Here is a 16819-nt window from a genome sequence, read left to right as displayed (position 1 = left end):
TGAATACCACGCATGTGACAATATTGTGCAATATTTTGCCATTTGGCCTAGTAATGAGAGCATTGAGCAATTTTTTTTAAGGAATTGCAACCATCACCATTTGGGCAATATTTTTGTTCATCAACATGATGTTTGGGCAACAGAGACAAACGTATTTTTATGCACTGATTTTAATTTTATGTTATTTGTTCTGATATTTACTACTTCACTGCCTTGTGAAATACTGAAGTATTGCAGGCTCAAAGTTCTACCAGCCTCCAAATATAGACTCCAGTGCTAACATTAATCTGCTATAGATAGGTAATTTGGCTATTGCAGTAGTGTGTTCATATTTTTAAATTACCTGTAATGTTAGCAAGTGAATCAAAATCAATTTTCCTCTTCTTTCTTGTTATGACAGCACACACCACAAAAACAGTAAATGGTAGCACTTACATTAAATTCAACTGCAAGTAAGAACTGAACTGATTAACAAAATAACGAATGAACTCAAGCAAGGCCAGTAGTTGGTCCTGGCTAAAACAGCAATGGGTGATAGGTTATAGTGCTAAAACTGTAAAGACAGTTTAAAACTAGCATTGGCCTTGCTGACTACTGATAGTGGATATCCCTTTTTCGTCATAGGACTGAAAATAAAAATGTCTTTTAATTTCACTACACAGCATCTACATCATGTGTAATTTCTTTTAGGTGAGAGAAAGGGTCTGGACTCCCTGGAACACCTCACCCGCCTCTCCACCCTTTGGATACATCCTTTTCCCACACCATTACCACCACTTATCATAAACCCATATATGCACAGGCTGTTTGAGATAATACTGGAATCATAATATTCTTAATGGTGTGTGTGGCTGGTGTATATGACTGTTAGCCATGTTATGGTGGATGAAAGGGGGAGGGAGGATGCAGGGTGCAGCTGGCTCAGGCAAATCAAAGCAGCCTATTGAAAAAAATCTTTTAGAAACAAATTAACTACAGAATGTGTTGTCATCACACACCATTCTTCTCTCCACAAATCTCTCCCCATGTTCCATATTGGAATTGGTTTTCATAATGTTTCTATGTATCCCTAGGTCTTCTGTATAGCTTGCCCTTTTGTCACATAAATATTTTTTTAAATATTTTCTGCTTGTAACAGACCCAGTGATGGCAGATGCTGCTGAAACTGGTCGTTGTGTATAGCATATGCAACCAGAACAGCCATTCATAAAGTGCCAAACATGATTGGAAACTTGTTTACAGACTTTGTGTCTTCATTTGATAAAAAGGAAATGAGTCATAGGATCTCTCACACAAAACTGAGTATAGTCATTGTAGATATTTAGTCGCATATTCAAAATGAATTATTACCTAAAAATATCAATAGTACACCAATGATTAACATGAGCAGGCAGTACTTATATTACCATGGTTTTCAATATACAATGTTGAGAATTTGGACAGTTCTATGGTGATTGCTAAAGATTATTACTTTGATGGTGTGATATGTGCTGAATTTAATCTGAAAACCACAAATGGAACAGACATAGGTCAAACAGCATCAAGGATTACCAAGTAACTAATTCTTTCAAGAAAACTGCACGTGCAAAGATATCACCTGTGTCTTGGGCTCTCTGGAGAAAAATCTTGGAAAGAAGGTTATAGAGTGATTATTGTGGATGCTAAGAACAGTTTGGACTGTGAGCTCATCTATTCAGTGGAGGACAGCATCAGGTACATAGCTGACAATTCTCTTCACACCCATCTATAGATTGTGTCATCCTTTGATCAATGCAACAAATGTAGGATGAACCATTCTGTTGAATGTGTAAATCCAGAGCTTCAGGATCTATTCAGCAGAATGGAGCAGTCACATATGTGTGTGTATAATGCATCAATCTTCACATAGTTGCACTGCACACAACATGATCTACTTCTGAACTTCTCTTTCATAACAAATTTCTGATACGTTCTGTGTAATCTGAACATTGTCTGTCCAGTCATTGTGATTTCCAATATTTTTTACTAGAACTTTTTTCCATAAATTCTCCCAAAAGAAAGAATTGCTGAGTAATTATAGACACAGTTGCAACAATCAGTGTAGAAACAGCAAATGACAGCTTGGACAACACAAAAGTTACCGGTAGTGATCATAATAAATTTAAACTTCTCTGCCAGAATAAAGAACCTTGTTAAACAAGAAAGATGAACTTCTCATATCATTGTAGGAAACTGAATAATTTAAAGGTATTTCAACAGTTCTGCTGTGCCTAACAGAACATCATTTGAAAGCAAAGAAATGAACAGATGCACCATAGTGGATACAGTTTAGTGTCACTTTACTGTGGGTGTGCATTGTAAGACAGAAGCAAGCAGCTAACACCAGAAGTGAAATAAAGTCCCAGAATATTGACATAAATGAGTACAGCACTGAACAACTCTTTGATTCCTGTACTTCAGTAATAGACCTGAAAACATACAAGACAGCATTTCTTACAATATACTGACTTAGTACAGCAAATTCTTCCAGTTTCATTAAGCAACTAGAGAGGGTTCTAATAAAACTTAGAGGAAATAAGTTGGAACTAGTGGTATGTGGAGAGTTCAATATTTATTTGATCATAGGTAGTTCCGATTGAAGTCACTTGAATTTCATGATGCCTGACTTGATTTGATCCCACAGTAACATTCAGAACAAGAACAGAAGGATATGATACAATTATTTCTAATTTATTTCTAAATACAACAATCTTCCATGAAACAGGTGTGAAACCCTCATTAAATGGTTCATGTGAGTATCAAGTTCGGACATTGGCAACACAGAGTCATAACAAATCAGATTTAACTAATAAGTGAAGAGCAGTTGAATGGAATGGATAGTGTCTTGAAATGAGGGTATAAGATGAACATCAACAAAAGCAAAATGAGGATAATGGAATGTAGTCGAATTAAGTCGGGTGATGCTGAGGGAATTAGATTAGGAAATGAGACACTTAAAGTAGTAAAGGAATTTTGCTATTTGGGGAGCAAAATAACTGATGATGGTTGAAGTAGAGAGGATATAAAATGTAGACTGGCAATGGCCAGGAAAGCGTTTCTGAGGAAGAGAAATTTGTTAACATCGAGTATAGATTTAAGTGTCAGGAAGTCATTTCTGAAAGTATTTGTATGGAGTGTAGCCATGTATGGAAGTGAAACATGGATGATAAATAGTTTGGACAAGAAGAGAATAGAAGCTTTTGAAATGTGGTGCTACAGAAGAATGCTGAAGATTAGATGGGTAGATCACATAACTAATGAGGAAGTATTGAATAGGATTGGGGAGAAGAGAAGTTTGTGGCACAACTTGACTAGAAGAAGGGATTGGTTGGTAGGACATGTGTTGAGGCATCAAGGGATCACCAGTTTAGTATTGGAGGGCAGTGTGGAGGGTAAAAATTGTAGAGGGAGACCAAGAGATGAATACACTAAGCAAATTCAGAAGGATGTAGGTTGCAGTAGGTACTGGGAGATGAAGAACCTTGCACAGGATAGAGTAGCATGGAGAGCTGCATCAAACCAGTCTCAGGACTGAAGACCACAACAACAACAACAACAACAACAACAACAGTTTCATGGAATCATAAACTGCGAATTTGTAATAGCACATGGAGAGAATTTATGGGATCAACAATGGGAAGAAGTTTATCGAGGATGCACAGTAGATGAGAAATTTTATCCTAGCCAACATATATTCTAACAATATTATGAATTTCAGTTTTCTTTTACAGTGGATCAGGAGCATGCCACTCCTACTCATCAGATAAATGTGTACCAGCTGTTTCAAATGCAAATGTTTTCACCCACAGTTCCATTGTATAAATATTGTGATAAACAGTAACTCAGTTCATTTTGTATAAAGTCTTTTAAAATCTGTGTAACACTTATTTTTCCTAATTAATAATGTTTTGTCTATTTTTTAATTAGATCTGTTTCTGCAGTTAAGAAATAATAGTGAAGTATTCATACAAAGCAGTAAATACAGGCTGCATGAAAGATCCATTGAAGTATCTAAGTTCTTCCACCATCACAGCTGACGATAAAAGCATAGAAAACAGATCTACTGACATATTCAAGATATTTTATTATCATGTGTCATTTATACAAATGTATAAAAATACTTTTACAAATAGTACATAAATAAATAGATAAATAAATAAATAGAAACACATAACACAATAAATAAATAAATAGAAACACATAACACATTTAGTCCTGAACTGATTTCAGTGTACATAATAAAATGCAACACATTAGAGCTGGTTAATATAACCAGGCCTCATTTGCACTGAGTGAGCAGGTACAATGCTTATTTCAGAGAATCATTATAATCATTTCAGGACTTAACAACTGTAGGTGGTGGTTGGAGCATAGATTTGGCTGCTCTTGTTAACTTCTGTGATACAAGATGAGCAATGTGACTGGAACGGCGCCAAATAAATTCGCGAGTCTTATCATGGTTATCAGCACTCTCAACTCGCACCTGTGAAATTAACATATATGATTAACCCACTTTTCATATAGGAAATACACTGCCTGACAAAAAATGTAAGGCCACCAGAAGGGGAGGACAAACTGAAACTTCATGAGTTAAGAGCGTATTTGATGTTATTTCAGTGGTTACAAAATTGAATCAAGTTCACTAAGAATTCGGCAGTAAGAGCTCATTTATCACTATGACATAACATCCCATTTTGGCCTGGATGCATGCCCTGATTCAGTTGGGAGGGGTGTCATAAAGCTATTGTATCTCTCCTGAGGCAAGTGGCTCACTACTGTTGTAACTGGTCTTTGATGTGCTGGGTACTGGTACTGGGACAGAGATGACATCCAAGCTGGTCCTAGACATGTAATATTGGGGGCTGATCTGTGGATCTTGCTGGCCATAGGAGTACCTCAACATCATGCACACAGTTCAGGGGGATATGTGCCATGTGTTAATGGGCAATTTTCTGTTGAGAAATGGCATCACATTACTGTTGCATGAGAGGTAACACATGAGGATGCAGGCTGTCCGTGATGTACTGTTGTGCCATTAGAGTTAGCCTCAATTGCTGGAAGCTCTAACCTGAAGTCATACTCAGTCGTTGCCCACACTGTGATGCCAGGGGTACCACAACTGTGCCTCTCCAAAACGTTGTAATAATGGAACCTCTCCCCAGATCACCAACAAACTCACTGAAAAGGGTCATCAGTGATTAAGCAGAACCACAATTTAGCACTGAACACAATATGACACTGTCCTCAGCAGTTATTGCTTCCTGGTCATGGCACCACTCTTAACACAGAAGTTGGTGGTGAGCACAGGTATCTCCTGAAGGAGGAATGGCAAGTGTTAGAAATAAAAATTGTGGAGCAGGCGCAAGTCACATACAACTTTCCCTGACATGTGCCACTAGAGAAAAGTGAGCATCTTCAGAAATTTAATAACCAAGGGCCACAATTTTAATAGCAGCTTGTTGTATTGTGGAGTTATCAGCCTACACAAGGGACAGTAATTCCAAAGACCAACTGCTGCTAATCTCCAAGCTATGGTGCAGGATTAGACAGAATAGAATGTTGTGGAGAGTCCATTATTTGTTCTCAGGTGGCAGATTCAGATGTCAAGGGTTACAATATGCTTGGTACACAATACAGTGATCCTCCCTTGTAGTGGTCAGATGTAGTTGACTGGAACCTTGACAGGAATATGTTTGTCCTTGTGTTCCTATGCAGTCCAACATCGGGCCACTGTCACATCCGAATGCCCTCCAAATTTGTATGTTGCATGAACCGACCTGCTAGGCAAATGGAGACCAACAATAAGGCCCCTTTTAAACTCTATCAAGTGTTGATAATGCTGTGTCACACAAGTGTGTTACATCTCAATGTCCTTAAAATTGATCACTCAACATCTGATGCTGTTCATACACCTCAACCCTACCAGGCCTGGTAACAATATTAAACACAAAAAGCACTAAGGTACTCTTATGGCCATTCTAACTGTCACTAATCATTTACATACCTGCTAATGGTGTGTATGTGTACAAAGATACAATGACATTCAAACATGTCTTCTGGGTGCTTCACTATTTTTGTCAGGTAGATTAGATTAGATTAGATTAGATTAGATTAATATTAGTTCCAAGGATCATGAATACGATATTTCGTAATGATGTGGAACGAGTCTAATGATGTTACTTTCACGGAGTCTTTTCCTGTTGATTGTTTACTTACACATGTATAAAAAGTTAAAATGGTAATAATAAAGATAATGCAAATATCCTCAATTTACTTAGGTTTTTTAAATGAGTGGTTAATTATTTGGATGCAAGATGATTGGCTAGGGAGCTGATGTTGAAATCAGTGTAAGAGACAGGGGATGAAAAGTGAAAAACATATTTCAAACTCATCAGCCATACTTATTTGTGTTCAGTTTTCCCATGCAATCATACCAGGTGCATTGCTCACAATTTAGACCATCATACCTGTTTTGGTTGAAGTACCCTGATTGAATGCAGAGTTGCTGCGCCACCATTCATTATCCTCAAATTTAATTTTCCGGACATTTCTGTTGTTGTGGCAACAGCACTACGAATGTCTTTCTTGGCTCCTCTCCCAAACTGTAAATAAATATATTAAGATTAGCTGCATATTCTTATTTGTTCCAATAAAAAAAGTTAGAAATGAGAAGTGAAAGTTTTCCAATGAAATTTCTTGCCTTATGAACAACAAATAGCTATTATCAATCTTTTCTTATTTTAAGTACCACCATTATCCATTTTCTCATTATGTAATGTGGTCTTCAGGATTTAGATATAAGCTTAGTTCTTCAGTGTCCACCACAATGCGTTTAGAAGGCTGTTACTCACACCAAATGTCTAGAGGTAAACTTTAAGGCTATGAAACTATGACATATTCCCATTTCTGAATTTTTAAATTATGTTTCATTCTTTGTGTCTTAGATTACACCTTGTAAAAGTCTGGCCACCTCATTCCTTATACATCTTACCATCTATATTCTGACTCATAACTACTTTTCATTCAAAGGAGGAATATAAAAACAAATCTGTAGCACAGGCATGCGAACCCGCATGGCACCCTCCAATGCCAAGCATTCTGTAGTCCATCTAGAGTAAACCTTCCTACCTTTCCAAAACTATCAAACCCTATTCTGGTTCACATTCATTGATGATATCTTCATTATATCTCAGGGCCTAGACACTCTATCCACATTCCTTCACAACCTCAACACATTCTCTCCTATCCATTTTAACCATTCTCTCCTATCCAATGTGCCACCATCCTGGGCATTAACCTCTCTGATGGTTCCATTCACACCTCTGTCCACACTAAACCAACTGACCACCAACGGTACCTGCATTTTGACAGCTGCCACCCCTTCCACACCAAAAAATCCCTACCATACAGCATAGCCACCCATTAAGAATGTACGCTGAGTGTTAAGAATCCCTTGACCAGTATGCTGAAGATCTCACAGAAGCCTTTACAGACAAGCATAGTCCCCAAACCTAGTCTACAAACAAATTTCCCATGCCATGTCCTCATACACCCCAATCCTTGCACCACCACAAGAATCCACTGCAGAGGGTGCCTCCCTCATCGCCCATTATCATCCTGGACTGGCGCAACTGAACCACATCCTTCATTAGGGCTCTGATTATCTCTCATCATGCCCTGGAATGGTGGACATCTTACCCAAGATCCTTCCCACTCTTCCTAAAGTGGTGTTCTGTTGCACAGCCAACCTACACAACTTCCTAGTCCATTTCTATGCCACTCTCATTCAAAACCCTTTGCCACAAGGATCATGTCCTGGTGGCAGACCATGCACTAAGACCTGCTCAATCCACTCAACCAGCACCACCTACTCCAGGCCTGTCACAGGCTTACCCTACCCCATCAGATGCAGGACTACCTGTGAAAACAATCATGTAATACACCAACTCTCCTGCAAACAGTGCGTAGCTATTTTTGTTGGCATGACTACCACCCGCCAGTCCACCAGGATGAATAGCCACAGCCAAACTATTGCTAAGAACAAAGTTGACTGCCCATTGGCATGACATGCAACTGAGCACAAAATGCTCAATTTCGATAGCTACTTCACAATCTAGGCCATCTGGATCCATCTCACCATGATCAGCTTCTCTGAACTACACAGAAGGAAGCTATCCTTACAACACATCCTCTCTCCTGTAAACATCCTAGCCTCAGTCTCTGGTAACCACTGTCCTCACACCCTCCACCTAACAATTTCTCCTTCATCCATTCTGTCACTTCTCCAAATTCACATCATCTTCAGCAGGTGCTGCTCCCCACCAGCTACAACAACTGTGCATCGCATACCTAGCCCATGTACCTGCCACCCCTCCGACCTCTCTATCCACTACCCACCCGATCTGACACTATCTCCACCACAACCTAGTCCATCTGCTGAAATGCATCACTGGCAATGTTCATCCAGCTGGCACCGTGCATGTGTGTATTTTACTCTAGCTCACAAAAGGATTACTCTGAAAGATAGCAACTTTACTTGTGTGTGCCTAACATTCGCTCAATGCTTCTGCTTGTTGGTGATTGATCTACTTTAATCCAAAAGTATTTATGTTTGGATCATTTGTAGACAAAAACCTTGACAGAAATGTACCAATTGGCATGTATTGTAGCAATGCCTTCTCAGGGAACATTTTGTTGTTGTTATTCTGTTGTAAATGTCCATGCAATTTGTCATAATATTGTACAGTGATGTTAGTAGAACATACTTTTACATTCTTACTTACTTCTCGTTCAACTTTAAGCATCAGAGGTCCCAGACTGAATCGTGATTTTATGGTTGTGTGAGAGCTCATCATGTTGACTGTTACATCTCCATCACGTTTTATGGAAGCAAGGCCATAGAGAGTTGCACGTGTTGGAGGTCTGTTGGATTTAGTCTGTGAAAGAAAGAGTTCAAGATTGATAAACTTATTATAACAGACAGGGCATAGTGCTATAATTTCAAAGTAAAATGTGCTTGTAATGAAATTTCTTCTGACCAAACTTCATTGTAAATTACTGATATTTTATGAGAACTCAGACAAAGAAGTGAAAGATAACAATGGACATATTAATAGAATCTGGACCTGATGGATAATTCCATTCAATGCAGTTTTGACATTTGTTGCAAATGTATCTGTTGCAATGCTGACTATGTACTAAGAATACATTGATCCTCCTAGAAACAGAATATGATTGCAGTTCTTGTCATGCAATGCTTTTCTAGCCAGACATATGTCAACCAAATTTTCTATAAAAGCAGTTAACACATTTTTCATGTCATCCTGTGAAAACAGGCTCACAATGCTACTGCTCTTCTCACGTAACACGTAATACCTGTTTTGATACCTTCCACAGCTCCACAATATCTCAGTCAGTGATAAAACCTATTTCATCAAAAGAGATAATGTATATCAGCTGGTGTGCTAACATACTAATTTTTTCATGTTAGCATGAAAACTACTGAACTGCCAGTGAGAATTAAGTCACAAATGAGGTTGCTTGTACTGTGCTTGGTTCATCACATGGATGATTTAGAGGCTTCATCCCAATGCCAGTATCTCATAACATTATGACAGAAATTTACTTGAACATACATGCTTAGTACCCACAACCCATCTGGCTTCAGTTTATGCATAGTTCTTACAATTACACCTCTGTACCTTTTCACTAGCAAATTTCTGCAGTTATTTTTTTCCTTCCACTTTTTTGTGCTTCTGAGCATAAATAAGTGTTGAACAAGAGCTCTCATTACATAATAAATGAGGAATGTAAAAACAACAGTATATATTTTTGTATATCTTTGGTAAATTCAAGATTGGGGTACATATATTATGACTGTTACTGCAAAAAGCATAGTACCTTATTGTTAGTCTTATTTCCTGCCTTCTGTGCTGTCTGTGGTTGCTTTTTCTTCTGAGGTGGTCTTGCTCGGCTGCTTAATGTTGGTCTCACAGTGCTTGCTAGTACATTGGTCTGTAACCTTGTTGATTCTACAGTCGCTGTGATAGTTTGTTGGTAGTCCTTCAGCTGTTCTGACACAGCAACCATTGATGTTTTCAGTGATTCATCAGGTACTGTTGCATTGTTGCTGAGGATTCATTTATTAAGAAAAAAGAAACTTAGTTTATACTCTCACATAGAAATAATTTTTCTCTAGAACTAGTTTTGACTGGCATTCTGTTAGTAAATATATACACATAAAATATGGGACAAGTGCAATTGAAAACAAAATGTACATTCAATTTTTATCTGATCCTATCTACAGACATTCACGTTTTATACCACATGAACATTGCTGAACAATATGCCTCAGATACTAAATTAGGTTGTGCATTGGATAAGACACTGGATATGTATTAAGAAAAAATGGGATTTTCAAATCAGCATTCATATATCTTAAATTAGGTTTTAAATAAATGTTCACATAATCACATCATGTGAACACTACCATGCATAACAAGATTAAATCTGTGTGACTGTGGAGCACAGCTGATGGCAACACAGCTGTAACCAATCAGTGAACATAATACAACTTTTTACTGTTATAATGTTTTGCAACATTGGTAATGCATAATTTTTAATGTATGATCATTGGTTTATTTCAGTATTTGGGAATCCATATTTTTATGTCTTAATTATTTATTTCCTGTTATTATGAAAGACTATCCAGAACTACAATTGATTATACAAACTTAACTAAACACAGTAATTAGTATTGTAAGCTATTCCACATATAATGTATCATCTGTGTTGAAAAATCAATATCAATGAGACTCTGTGATCTGTCAGTATAAATCTATGCATCTTCGAGTAGTAGTAGTAGAGAGTTGGATGTGAGCTACAATGGAGAGAAGTTTCATGATGTGTGAAAATGTTCTTTCGTGGTTATTCAAATGTGGTGAATACATACTAATTTAACCTTATATGGTGTTTTATTTTAAATAAGTTACATTTAATACCTGGTTACATTGATTTAAGTACAAGACAGAAATCCTTTGTTGATGACTTAATGAATGAAAGAATTATGCCACAATACTCGGACCAATAGGAAGATTAATATATTGTTCTTAATCACTTCCAAGACCCAAGATCCCTTTTTCTGAAATCATATCCCATTTACTTTCAGTACAATGAACAACAACAACAATAACACCTACAGAAACAAAGAGAAAGATGAGTCTGTTTTCAGTGATTGACTTGTAGTGATGAGCAGAGTTCACAAATTAGTTCTCAGACCCATGTCTTATAATAGATCTTAATCACTTCTGTGTCTGGTAATCACTAATGTAATTGTAACTGTGCTACTATAACATCAGTTATTTAACAATATGTCAATTACATGCGGGACGAGGTATCATTACACATGGTTCCAACAAAAAGACTATAGCTGATTCTCTGGCCTTTTATTGTCCAATATGAAATTGTAATTTGTCTCTAATGGCCTCAATTTCAGTAAGATATTTAGCTACAGGACAGAGAGCAATGCTCACTAAAATTAAAAAAATTAAATGTTGTTTGGCGTTATTGACAGGGTGGTTTCAGCCACCTGGTTGGAAAGCGTGTCCTTCTACCTGCACATTAGCCCTTTGCTTGTGGGTATGTGAGAGATGTGTCATATATGTATTTGTGGAATGTAGATGAGCATAATGGATGCATATGTAGTGTAGTGTATAGTGTAGTTTTGTATGATGATGATAGAAAATGGGTGAAACCTGGTGCCCGCACATAGCCTATTCCTCAAGGCTGACAAGCTTAATATCCCCACCTGATGGATTGACCATCTCTTAACATCACTTGCCCTCACTTCATGAGGCACTGTGGAGAGGTTTATAATTTAATCCAGGACAGTGATGCAAGGACTGGTGATCAGGAATCTTATGCTACCACCTCTTCGTCCCTTGGTGGCCAAATACTGGTTGCAAAAATTTCGTCCACCTCTAGGATTCAGACCGGCTTATCTCTGGGTCAACACTGCTGCACAGACATATGTTAGCAGTCTTGGTTATGGAGGTGGGTCAATGTTTGGTGTATAAAGGGATGTAGACAACTGTTGCTTTAAGATACATATCAATGGGGTCATGCAGATATTAAGCCACCAACGGGAGCTATCGGCTATGTAATATAACTAAAGAAACAGAATTATTTTTGTGTAAACACAATTAGTTCATAGCAGTTCATAAAGGACAACTACTAATGTGGTTTCTGACAGGTTCTTCACTTTGATTGTGTATAAATTGACTTGTCCCATGCCCTGAGTATCTATGATATTGAATCAGTGGAATACGATGAATAAATGAGTTGCTACTGTAATGAACTGTGAATCTGACACCACCAGTTAACAAAAACATTACACACTTTTGTGAAAATAATCCACTGTGGCAAGAGGTACATTAGAAAAATTGCTTAGCAATGAAATGAAAGGCAAAGGAAATATGCAGGGTGGACAGAAATGGTATAGAAGTTTTGTAAGGGTGTTGCAGGGGAGGTTGTGCAGAGAAATAATGGTTAAGAAAAAAGTTTGATATGATGCATCATTTCTGAGTTATTTATCATTGAAGTTAGCCATCAGGTTGTTGTGTGCACAAATTCAAGCACTTGCACATGCTAAAATGCAGTAATGCACAGACATCTGTGGGTCTGTGTGTTACAACTAGTTCAAATGCTCATTAAAAGTTAAAATGTGCCTTTCTTGGAAGTGATAAATATGAGCTAGGTGAGCAAAAGTTACATTTGTTTGGTTTGAGGAAACTAAATGAAGGATAAGTCTGGTGACTGTCTCTGGCAGGCTTCTCAAATTTGCATGTTTGCTGACTTGGTTGGCTAATTTCTATGATAAATATCTCGGAAGTGGTGCAGTGTATTGATTTTTTTTCTTAACAATTATTTGTCAGCACAACCTCCCCTACAAAAAAAAGGACTAGTAACAAGTGAAACAAAATAGATTTTTACAGGAACAAAGTAACAACTTTTACTAACACAGTAGATTCAAAATCAAAGGAAAAAGAAGTGTGTACACTAGAAAGATACTGGGAAAGAACTAAAAAAGGGATGCAGTTGTGCTTAACTTTGAAGGGAGGTTTGAGTATCAAAGTGCTTAATTGGGTATTGTTCTTGTTGGAAATGGTGTGCTCTAGCTTTTCTCTGAGCTTTGGCCATACTTACACAGTCAGTTATAGTTCATCAGGAACTCCAAATCATGGTGTATATTGGCAATTTTCACATATTCAGATCATTACTAGAGGAGAAACCCTAGAGAGAAGAAGCCCTAGGACTAACTGATGATTCAGCCCCTGGCCTGTAGGCTGACTATTACCCCCACAAACAAGGAACTATGGGAACAAAATGTGGTTCACTTAAGCCACCTATGAGGTGTGTCATTCTCCTTACCAAGATCATGTGTGGAATATCAAATTGATCATATTGCTTATTTACTATATTACGAATTGCAAATATGTGAACGGATAGACAAAGAGAGCATAATCGTACAACAATACAAATATTAACCATTCAGTTGTCTCATTACCACCATTGGACTACAGTAACAAATGAGGAATTTTATTGTAATCAGAGCAAAAAGTTTCACTGTGGATTAAACAGATTGGCTTTTGGCATATTTTGCAACTATTTTTTTCTGTTTTTCCTTTACAGTGTGGGTATTGCAACTTTTCCTGTTGACCCCAATTCCATTTTCTGCATTTCTGCTCTTGTCTTCTGCATCTTCTTCTCATATTGGTTGGTACTGTTTCAACCTCTGCTGACAATCTGTATGCAAACCTGAGGTGTCCAAATGTATAAGAATCAAATGAGACAAAAGTAATGCAGGAGGTAGTTGTTTTAGGAATCCTTTTCTTCTGATAAAATTTTCATTGTTACCAGAATGAATCACTTGTGTATTGATTCCACTCATATTTATCATATCAAGCATGGGTCAACTGTGCATATTTCTTGTAATATTGTACATGCTATTTGTACACATTCTATAATGGACAAAAGTCATCTCCTATGGGGCAATTCCAGCATCCAAAGGGCATTTTTGCTGCACCTATAGTCCCAAGCTACTTCTGAATAATACTGCAGGTGATGAAACTTACTCTCTGTGATAGTGGAAGTTAATTCCATTTTATCTTTGCGCCTTTCAATACAGTAATGATAATTTTCTTTTCAAATACTTGTTTCTCATCTTCATCTGTTTCTGAATTTTATTGTTAAACTTGAGCTTTTTCAATACAATCTGAGACTACATCATCTTCAGGTTCATTATTGTCCTCTTCAAACAACATCTTTTAAATTACTTCAACACATTTTGGGTCGAGGAGATAATATATTTGCTGTAGCTTGCCATGATCAAGTATGCCCATCTACAATAACAAAATTCCTGTAATGTAATGTTGTCAGATATAGAGTATAAATTTGATACTCAATATTCAGACAGCTGATTAAGTGATCAAAACAAAAAGGAATTTTGTACTACTTATGAAGTTAAATTATTAACCAAATTACTGTACTGTTGAAAGTAAATGAGAATTGACTCAACATACTAAATTGAACAATCAGCAGATATCTCTACAACAGAGCAGTCACTCCAGCACTCAGCACACAACAATGAAAATGGTTCTGAGAAGGGACACTAATAGTAAGGAGGTAACATTTCTGTAGACTCTTGACAAATTATTCACAGAAAACTTTAGTGTATCAATTTGATTAGCCTCATACCACAGCATGTTTAACAGTAAATGTGTAAAGCTTATTTGTTTTATCTATTCAGAATGACTACATCAAAAAGTCTAAAGCAGGCTAGCTAAACAAATCGTTAGTAACATGCCATATCCATTATGCTTTCTGTATTTTATACCATACTTGTCACATATAATCTGCAGAGAAAAGCACATTTGAAATATTAGCTTCTCAGGAAGAAATAATATAAATTAAGTGAGAAAATTCTAAGTGGTGGGCGGTTAGGAAGAATCACTTAAAAGCGCAGAGCAGAAGACATAACAGGGTGAAGAAAAGAATTTAAGTGAACAGAACACTAACATATAAGGTTCAGTATCCACAGTACTAAGAATAATCTGAAGAATGATATGCACCACAGGCCATTAACATTGCAGCACCAGGAAGGGCAACAAATAATAAAATTTTAGTTCCTATGCATATACAGTATAGTAAGTAGAATACATGATTAAACTGGTAGGTGATTTGAGGGTATAAATGGTGCAAAATTTAGTATGCAGAGCTGTCACCTGTGGCAGCAACTATGGGTCTAGCTTGGTGGTGCATCAAGTTGAACTGACCTTTGATGATAAATGTAGGTATGTCATTTGATGCTGCTTCAACCTTATGCCAAAACATTGTTCATAGTGGCTGGCAAGTGATGGCTTGCCAGTCTCACAGCCACATATGACATCTACATCTGCATCTACATGATTACACTGCAATTTACATTTAAGTGCTTGGCAGAGGGTTCATCAAACCACAATCATACTATCTCCCTACCATTCCACTCCCGAACAGCGCGCGGGAAAAACGAACACCTAAACCTTTCTGTTCGAGCTCTGATATCTCTTATTTTATTTTGATGATTATTCCTACCTATTTAGGTTGGGCTCATCAAAATATTTTCGCATTCGGAAGAGAAAGTTGGTGACTGAAATTTCGTAAATAGATCTCGCCACGACGAAAAACGTCTTTGCTTTAATGACTTCCATCCCAACTCACGATCATATCTGCCACACTCTCTCCCCTATTACATGATAATACAAAATGAGCTGCCCTTTTTTGCACCCTTTCGATGTCCTCCGTCAATCCCACCTGGTAAGGATCCCACACCACGCAGCAATATTCTAACAGAGGACGAACGAGTGTAGTGTAAGCTGTCTCTTTAGTGGACTTGTTGCATCTTCTAAGTGTTCTGCCAATGAAACGCAACCTTTGGCTTGCCTTCCCCACAATATTATCTATGTGGTCTTTCCAACTGAAGTTGTTCGTAATTTTAACACCCAGGTACTTAGTTGAATTGACAGCCTTGAGAATTGTACTATTTATCGAGTAATCGAATTCCAACAGATTTCTTTTGGAACTTATGTGCATCACCTCACACTTTTCGTTATTTAGCGACAACTGCCACCTGCCACACCATACAGCAATCTTTTCTAAATTGCTTTGCAACTGATACTGGCCTTCGGATGACCTTACTAGACAGTAAATTACAGCATCATCTGCGCACAACCTAAGAGAACTGCTCAGATTGTCACCCAGGTCATTTATATAGATCAGGAACACCAGAGTCCCAGGACGCTTCCCTGGGGAACACCTGATGTCACTTCAGTTTTACTCGATGATTTGCCATCTATTACTATGAACTGCAACTTTCCTGACAGGAAATCACGAATCCAGTCGCACAACTGAGACGATACCCCATAGGCCCGCAGCTTGATTAGAAGTAGCTTGTGAGGAATGGTGTCAAAAGCTTTCCGGAAATCTAGAAATACGGAATCAAGTTGAGATCCCCTGTTGATAGCGGCCATTACTTCGTGCGAATAAAGAGCTAGCTGCATTGCACAGGAACAATGTTTTCTAAAACCATGCTGATTATGTATCAATAGATCGTTCCCTTCGAGGTAATTTATGTTTGAATACAGTATATGCTCCAAAACCCTACTGCAAACCGACGTGAATGATATAGGTCTGTAGTTCGATGGATTACTCCTACTACCTTTCTTAAACACTGGTGCGACCTGTGCAATTTTCCAATCTGTAGGTA

The 16819-nt window shown here is 37.6% G+C and overlaps 2 protein-coding genes across 2 annotated transcripts in view; one reads left to right on the top strand and one right to left on the bottom strand.

The window, feature by feature from the left end:
• The window catches only part of LOC126456464 (uncharacterized), a 119529-nt gene extending 115744 nt beyond the window's left edge, over positions 1 to 3785 (top strand). Inside the window, exon 8 of the mRNA XM_050092215.1 lies at positions 3750 to 3785. Within this exon, the coding sequence (XP_049948172.1) occupies positions 3750 to 3785 (36 nt within the window). The remainder of the gene's footprint in view (positions 1 to 3749) is intronic.
• Positions 3786 to 4191: 406 nt separating this feature from the next.
• Positions 4192 to 16819, bottom strand: part of LOC126456463 (uncharacterized) — a 274840-nt gene continuing 262212 nt past the window's right edge. Inside the window, exons 8-11 of the mRNA XM_050092214.1 lie at positions 9919 to 10147; positions 8802 to 8954; positions 6486 to 6620; positions 4192 to 4501 (exon numbers count right to left, since the gene is read on the bottom strand). Coding sequence (XP_049948171.1) covers positions 4355 to 4501; positions 6486 to 6620; positions 8802 to 8954; positions 9919 to 10147 — 664 coding nt within the window. The 3' untranslated portion in view covers positions 4192 to 4354. The remainder of the gene's footprint in view (positions 4502 to 6485; positions 6621 to 8801; positions 8955 to 9918; positions 10148 to 16819) is intronic.

The sequence above is a fragment of the Schistocerca serialis genome, chromosome 2 (assembly GCF_023864345.2).
Source record: "Schistocerca serialis cubense isolate TAMUIC-IGC-003099 chromosome 2, iqSchSeri2.2, whole genome shotgun sequence".
In the NCBI taxonomy this organism is placed as follows: domain Eukaryota; kingdom Metazoa; phylum Arthropoda; class Insecta; order Orthoptera; family Acrididae; genus Schistocerca; species Schistocerca serialis.
The sequence above is the reverse complement of the archived record's forward strand: the minus strand, read 5'-3'. Positions and strand labels throughout refer to the sequence as shown.